Source organism: Conger conger, chromosome 16, assembly GCF_963514075.1.
Source record: "Conger conger chromosome 16, fConCon1.1, whole genome shotgun sequence".
Classification (NCBI taxonomy): Eukaryota; Metazoa; Chordata; class Actinopteri; order Anguilliformes; family Congridae; genus Conger; species Conger conger.
In genome coordinates this window covers 5,168,421-5,176,358 of record NC_083775.1, presented here as the reverse complement: position 1 = coordinate 5,176,358, position 7,938 = coordinate 5,168,421, and the positions used below count along the sequence as shown (strand labels likewise).

Genomic DNA, 7,938 nt, shown 5'->3' with positions numbered 1-7,938 from the left:
AACATTCGGCTGGTGTTCCGCGACGTCAAGGACACCATCCTGCACGACAACCTCAAACAGCTCATGCTGCAGTGACGTCGCCCTGTTTTTCTCTTAAAGAGCGGAAAAGAAAGCGAGGCTGTAAACGGTTGTTGTTACCTGTACCCCTCTCCCCTGTCCCGACTCTTACTTCACAAGGACCCCCCCGTCTCAATCCTCCTTTTTTTTTTAAACTCTCCGGCTTTTAACTGCATATAAAAAAAAACGATGGCCCCCTCTGGACGTCTGAGATTTCAGTCGGTGGTTTGGACGGCTGGGTTTTGGGGCGGGGGGGGCGGGGGGGCTGTGGAATTAATGAATGACATCACCGGGGCTCACGTCTCGGGCGGGGTTGGGGGTGGGGGTGGGGGTGGGGGTGGTGGTCTATCACGGATAGGGGGTGCGGTTTTATTTTATTTTTTAAACAACAAAAATGATATTTTATTTTATTTTTTATTTTTTTATAACTCCTACAGTGAGGAGTTGAGCTGTAGGTGGCGCCATTTTGTGGAGTTACTAACCCTTAGTTGGTAAAGGGGCGTGGTCATTGTAGGGACCAATCGGAGCACTGTTCTAATCCCTGTGAGTTTGTTGTACTGGGTAAAATGGCCGCCACGATGCCTTATCTCTTTCCGCTTTGACGAGAACCAGCTCCCCGGCCGGAACCGCGCAGCCGGGTCGGTCCGGATCGGTCGAGTAATCTTCTAATAAGCTGTCCGCGCGTTTGTTTGTTTTATTGCTTTTCGTGTCGTTTTCACTTCTAGACTTTTCTGAAGTGCATCATCGCCGTTCCATTTCCAACTGCCGACGCTTGTGTAACAGGAAATGGGAGCAACGAAATGCTCTCGTGCGAACGGACGCACACACACACACACACACACACACACACACACACACACACACACACACACACACACACACACACACACACACACACACACAGACGCCTCATGAATTTAGACTCACAATATATATTTCTGTCCATAAGTACTGCCATAGATATCGGTCTACAGTATGTGTTAATCTCAGGGCTGAATGGAGACCACTTCATGTATTTGGGGTGGAGGAAAAAAAGCAACTATCTTTGCTTGCATTTCAATCTTTATACGGTCGCTTTGATCACGTTTTTTTTTCCTCCAAAACAACGGTTGCCGGCTGCTTCGCCACTTCTCAAAGGTCCAGAGTGACAGCCTACAGTGTCGAAGTGCCAGGGCAGGTTTTGACTCTGTAGTCTGGAGTGTTAAAGAGTCACAGGAGGTTTTGACTCTAGCCAGGGGAGTGTTTGACTCTGCACCCAGGCCAGTGCTAAAGTGCCACAGCAGGTTTTGACTCTGTAGCTGGATGAGTGTTTTGACTCTCTAGCTGGGTGAGTGTTTGACTCTGCACCCAGGCCAGTGCTAAAGTGCCACAGGAGGTTTTGACTCTGTAGCCAGGGGAGTGTTTGCCTCTGTAGCTGGGTGAGTGTTAGTCACAGCAGGTTTCGAGAGGCCCCAGCTCAGTCAAGTGCCTGTATTGCTCCTTGACCAGTTTTTGGCGTCCTGCTTTGATGATGTCACACCGATTGGCCTTCAGCCTCGCCCCCCCCCCCCCCCCCTCAGTGGGCAGGACTCAGTCCGGGGGGCTGGGGCACCCCCTGTGGGGTGGTTGGGGCTGAACGCCGCCTTCTACCCCAGCCTAAACCCGGCTTCACCGGGCACTGCCTTAAACTGACCAAATGTGTGACTCGTGTGTTTTATAAGTGATTTGTGTACCAGATCTAGTCGGCCATTCCCAGCACGCCCGCGTCAGTCGGGCTGTCCTGGTTGTTTTGGGTTTGGTTTGAAAGACTGGCTGTTCATTTGCGCGATGAGGTTCTGCAGTGAGAAGTGAGTGTGGGTCGCGCGGCTAAAGTCACGGCCCTTGATGCGGGCGTCACTTCTTTACGGTTGCGCACCGAGGACCGGGGTTCGATTCCCTGCCAAAGCTGAGTTTGGCCGGCTCGCGTGGAGCGGAATAATTGGCTCGCCACTCCGAGGGCGGGGGGGGGATTCGGCAAGGGGGGGGTTAGTGAGGTCGCCGTGTACAACAGCACCCCGGGGGGTTAGTGAGATCAGCGCACACAACAGCACCCCGGGGGGGTTAGTGAGATCAGCGCACACAACAGCACCCCGGGGGGGTTAGTGAGATCAGCGCACACAACAGCACCCCGGGGGGGGGTTAGTGAGATCAGCACACACAACAGCACCCCGGGGGGGTTAGTGAGATCAGCACACACGTTCGTTGGAATCACGTTCGCGGGCGGGACGATGTGGCTTAGAGAAGGTGTGTGGTTCTCAGGATCTCCTGACGCATTTGGGCTGTGTATCCCTAGCTAACACACGGGCAGTTGGAATAGATAGGGTATAATCGGAAACGGGGAAAATCTGGAAAAAAAAAGAAAAAAGAAAAAAAGGTATAGATTGGTGTTGATGCGGTTTCGCCTGAGAAGATGTTAGATGTCTGCTCTCGGGCTGTTTTGTTCTTCTCGAGGCCAGGGACTTCCCTCCGGTGTCCAACCCCCGCCTGACCTCTGACCTCTGCCATCCGTCAAACTGCTTAAGTTACTGATAAACTGTTAACTGGGGGGGGGGGGGAACCACTGACCAAATTTGCCTTGTTAACTATGCAACTCCTTTCCAATCGTGACTCCATTTTGAGATGATAAATGTAAATAGTTGGTTTTTTTTTTGTTTTTTTTGTTTTTTTAATCCCAGTAAGTAAGGAAAATGATTGGCCAAAACATTTTATAGTGCCTATTCTCAAGCACTCGGTGTTACCCAATTGTGGTCTTTTTTATTTTATTTTTTAGCATTTTTAATGTTTAGATTTGATACAGTTTTTGCCTTAAGTAGGTGTTGTAAATGTGTGAGTATTGTCTTCGTATGGAATGAAAAAAACGAGATGTTAAATTTGTTTGTTAGGACCTGCCATGAACTGTCTTTGGGCAGCCGTTTTGTTTTAACTTGTTTAATCTTGATTCTTCCTCTTCCTCTTAATGCTTGAATGCTGTGTACAGGGCTGCCTAATTCCTCACTAAATCCCCGTTTCTTTGTACAGAAGGTGTGCTGGATTTTGTTGGGACGGTGCCGGAGGTTTGGGGCTTTTTCGCCGTTCCCTGCCGAACGGAGGGGGTGGGGTTATTTTACTGAACATCCAGAACTCTCTCTCTCTATTTCTCCTTTATCTCTCTCTCTCTCTCTCTCTCTCTCTCTCTCTCTCTCCTCAATCTCTCCTCTCTCTCCTCTATCTCTCTCTCTCCTCTATCTCTTCTCTCTCTCGCTCTCTCTCCTCTATCTCTCTCTCTCTCTCTCCTCTATCTCTCCTCAATCTCTCCTCTATCTCTCTCTCTCTCCTCTATCTCTTCTCGCTCTCGCTCTCTCTCTCTCTCCTCTATCTCTCTCTCTCTCCTCTATCTCTTCTCTCTCTCTCTCTCTCTCTCTCCCCCGGCTGAACGCGTTCCACTTGTCTCTTTCTGTCAATAATAAAATAATAATAACATCTTTCCAAACGAGTTCTGTGCTGTTGGCCTCATTTCTTTCTGCCGTTCTGTCATCACTGGTAATCCTGTCCTTAGATTTGCAACTGTCCAGACCACACCCGCAAACTCCTGATCTTGTTTTCAATACAGATTTTATGCCTGAACTCAAATGTGTGTCGTTAGTTATTTACATTACTTTGAATAGATATGCAGATTTGGATGCTAGGGATGTGACAAATTATCAGTTTTAGTAACCGGTGACCATCCCATTAGGTTATGGGTATGCACTTTGTTGTACGTCGCTCTGGATAAGAGCGTCTGCCAAATGCCAATAATGTAATGTAATGTAAACGGTTAACCGATACTGCTTATGATCGCTAGGGGTCGTATCTTTTTTTTTTTTTTTTTTTTTTTTTTTTACTGGATTACTGAGAAATGTAATTGTATTTTCAAACTTTATTTGTGGTCATCTCAATAGTTAAATGTCAACATTATACGTCATTGTAAGTCAGCCTAATTGCCAAATTAAATATTTACATTTACACTGACAATGTGCAGTGTGACCTCACAATCTGTAGTTTACGTCCAGGCAATGTTGGTCGATCGTGTGTCATTTTTTAAAAATACATCGGTTAAAATTATAATTCTTCATGTTTTCATCCCTTTTCTATGGCTACCTACCTGATAGACTTGATTGGCAGGAAATCTGTGAATATGCTGCTGTTAACAACTTTGTTACAGACTCAAAATTCCGTGGTCACGCAATATTTGCCTGATATACTATAACACCGGGCCTGTTTTACCATCGGCGGCTGGTCTAATGGTTTTACTTTCATGCCAATGCAGCGGTATGTAACGATAAACCTGAATTTTATAAACCAATTTATATGGCATTGGACAATCGTGGTGGTGAGATTAACATGTCAATTTTTCGCGGAAAGCAGGGGATTTTCCCTTTCAATATCCGATGGACGAATAACCTAATGATTTTGCTTTATTTTTGTGTAGATAGCGCATAGTGGAATGCGAAGTTCGGTTTGTCGGTAGTGTCAATTCGCGTGTCAACGAATGAACACGGATGAGGAAACGCCATAGAATAAGCAATAAGTTAACTAACAGCTGCAGATTTAAAACACAGAAATTATTTGCGGTGTTTGCATTCTTAACCCTCTGAAATTCCCGCAGATTGCTTGCTTGTACGACTGTAGCTTGTGGATTTAATGTAAACAGCGTGCAACATTTGTGCAATAATGTATTGCTTTGTTTATGTTTATGTGGATACAGCATAGTGGAAAGCTACGTTCAGTTTGCTGGTGCTTTGAATTCGCGTGTCAACGAATAAACACGGATCTTCTGTGAACCTTAAACGACACCACGGTACAATAAGCCATAAGTCAACGAACAGCTACATAAATTATTTGATAACTCTAATACTGTAGCATTCAATTCCCTATGGTGTTTGCATTTTAAACCCCTTGATTGCTTGCTCGTACTACTGAAGCTGGTCGACTGCTAGTTTAAAACCGCAATAATACGTCTGGTGAAGAACGTGTCTTTAAACTGACCTTACAATTTCACCTTCATAAAAAAAAAAATATATATATATATATATATATATATATATATATATATATATCTATATATATATATATGATTGATATCAATTTTTTGTAACCGGTTACGAATCAGTTTCGGTTAACCGGTTAACCGTTCACACCCCTAACGGATGTGCAGTGGACAGCGGGTTCCTTTGTGATAGTTTCTGGTTATTTCAACCATTTCTAGCCACTTTACAGTCCCTTAAAAATATATCTTTGCAGAGTAAACGAACCATGCCCCCCTATGCGCCAGATATGACATTTATATCATCCCAGTTTTTAAAATAATTTCTATTGTACGTATATATGTGTATGTGTATGTATATGTATGTATATATACATACACACACACACACATTTTTTAATTTCACATTTCATATTTCTAATTCTGTGTTTCTCACTTACTGTGTTTCTCTTCAGTCACATGTTAAAGTAGATATAGAAATGCATTTACACTTAGCGCTGAAATTTTCAGTTTCAGTGCCTTCACACAAGAGGGCACTAGGAAATATTGGCTTGGCGAATGCACTGTTAGTAAGTTTTTCTGCAATTTCAAAGTATCTCAGTGGACAGTAGGTGGCGCTATTGTCATGAAAACCAATGTTACTTTGTTTATCGCCAGAAAGGACAAAATGAGTCCATAGATTTGCTTGGTATAAGCACTTTTACCTGTAATGTACGGGATCAGTTGATATGTCAAGCATCTTGTATGTTAGAAATGTGTATATGTTGGAATAGTTGCGATGTGAATTTTGGAGAATTAATTTTTCTATCCTTAATTTTATTCTATTTCTGGTTCCGAAGAAACGGGATCTGTCATTGACAGTAAGTATCAGTGTCGTACCTGGCATAGTGTGCGGTTTTAAAGTGCCCGTACTTGTTTTGTGGGTGTGCGCGTATCTGGTATCTTTCATTGCTTCATTTTGTATTCGTTGTAATTCTCGTTTTTTTTTGTTTTTTTTTGTTCTTGTATTTTGACTGTGTGGATGCAGTTGCTCTGTGTGCAATTAATTGCCCTGCCTTTGAGGTGTGATTGCTCTGTGCTCAATTAATTGCCCTGCCTTTTAGGTTTTATTGCTCTGTGCGCAATTAATTGTCCTGCCTGTGAGGTGCGATTGCTCTGTGCTCAATTGATCGCCCTGGCTGAGGTGTGATTGCTCTGTGCTCAATTGATTGCCCTGGCTGTGGAATGTGGTTGATCCTCTCCTGTCTCTAGGCCGGTGGCTGCAGGTAGAACAGTAAACATGACCGGTGATGACCGGCGCTGGGCATGTGCTCTCCAGAGTTCACCGTGACCTGGAGCCAAGTGTAGCTCTGCTGTGCACGGCAAGCGCTCTCCGATCACACGCTGTGTTCAGCTCAGCATGTTGCCTAGTGGCTAAGGTGCATGACTGGGACCTGGAAGGCTGGCGGTTCAAGCCTTAACCACACTTTGCTCCAGGGGGGGGGATTGCGCCCTGCTTAGTCTAATCAACTGCAAGTTGCTTGGGACAAAAGCATCAGCTAAATAACAAATTATTGTTATTATTGTTATTATTGTGTCTGTGGACATGTTCCAGGGTGACTGTACACCAGCAGAGGCACAGACAGGGGTCAGTGTGCGTCTGCAGAGGCACCTACAGGCAGCTCACAATGAAGATACGGCCTCGTTTCCCCTGGCAACACTTCCTGCTTCATGCCGCAAGCCACACCCTCATCAGGCCATCTGGAGGCGGGGCTACTGGGAACTTTAACCCTTTAATGACGGACTGCTCAAGGTCTATGCTTCAGAGAAAATGCAGAGTATGTGAATGAAAATAGTTTCAATGTTGAACTTTGCAGAAGGTGTGTAACTATTTCAGTGCACAGAAGAAAAATAAATGTTGTGGCAGTTACTTGAATATTTACCTTTGTTTGAATTAATGTGTTTGTGAATAATATGGTCTACAATTCTGCTAACTTGAACAGGACTTTAATTTAAGCCGGGTCCAGTCCAATTATCAGTCAAGTTATTTCCAAAGTGCAAATTTCAGCAATTTCCGATACAGTAAATGTGCTTCATTCTTTAAAAGCCGTTCTTATGATTGAGAGAAACGCAGACCAACACACAAACCATTGTAAACTGGATTTCTTTTAATTGGTAGAAAAAAAATCATCATTCCATAATTTAAGGTCTGCAAAATTGGACAGCTTATATTCTAAATCATAATAATAAAAACATTTTTTATTTTTTTTTAAATGCATCGATAAAGTTCATTCACAATGTATACAGTGAGCACCATAATCCATTGGACAGCCACATATTTCTTTTGTTATTTTGGTTCTGTACTATAAAGTTTCAGATTTGAGTTTGAAAGGATACAATGAATGTACCCTGCCCTGAGGAAGGTTAAGTCTGCATAGGATAAGTAGCTTTTACCAAAAGATCGCGGGTGCAAAGCCAGCTGACGGAGGCTGTTCTCGAAACCGCACGCTAGCACACAGCTCGTACTGAGTGTGCGGTTTGGAGCGCAGGCGAACGATAACACACGATGGCACGATGGATTTATTTGTTCCCAGTGTAGTGTACCGTTCTCGGGTACGATCAGTAGTGTCGACTTGTGCGTTTCTGGCGACCTGAGTTCACGGTCTCTCTCAGTCTCGGGGCTCGGTTGCTGGATCTTTGGAGGTGGATCGTTTTGCGGCGGTTTTGTTTTTGGTGTCTCTGATTACATCCTGTCTGCTCCTGCCGGCCTGGCCAATGAAAAACAGCCCTTTGATAAGTCTGTTCTAAATATTTAGTTGTTTCGTTAAAACAGAGAAATTTCATTCCAAAGTGGATGAAAAAAGTGAGTTTCCGTTTTCTTT

At 44.2% G+C, this 7,938-nt stretch overlaps 1 protein-coding gene across 1 annotated transcript in view; it reads left to right on the top strand.

Moving 5' to 3' along the window:
- The window catches only part of gna13b (guanine nucleotide binding protein (G protein), alpha 13b), a 19,388-nt gene extending 19,097 nt beyond the window's left edge, over positions 1 to 291 (top strand). Inside the window, exon 4 of the mRNA XM_061224060.1 lies at positions 1 to 291. This exon is cut by the window's left edge and continues 498 nt beyond it. Coding sequence (XP_061080044.1) covers positions 1 to 75 — 75 coding nt within the window. The 3' untranslated portion in view covers positions 76 to 291.
- Positions 292 to 7,938: the final 7,647 nt, after the last annotated feature.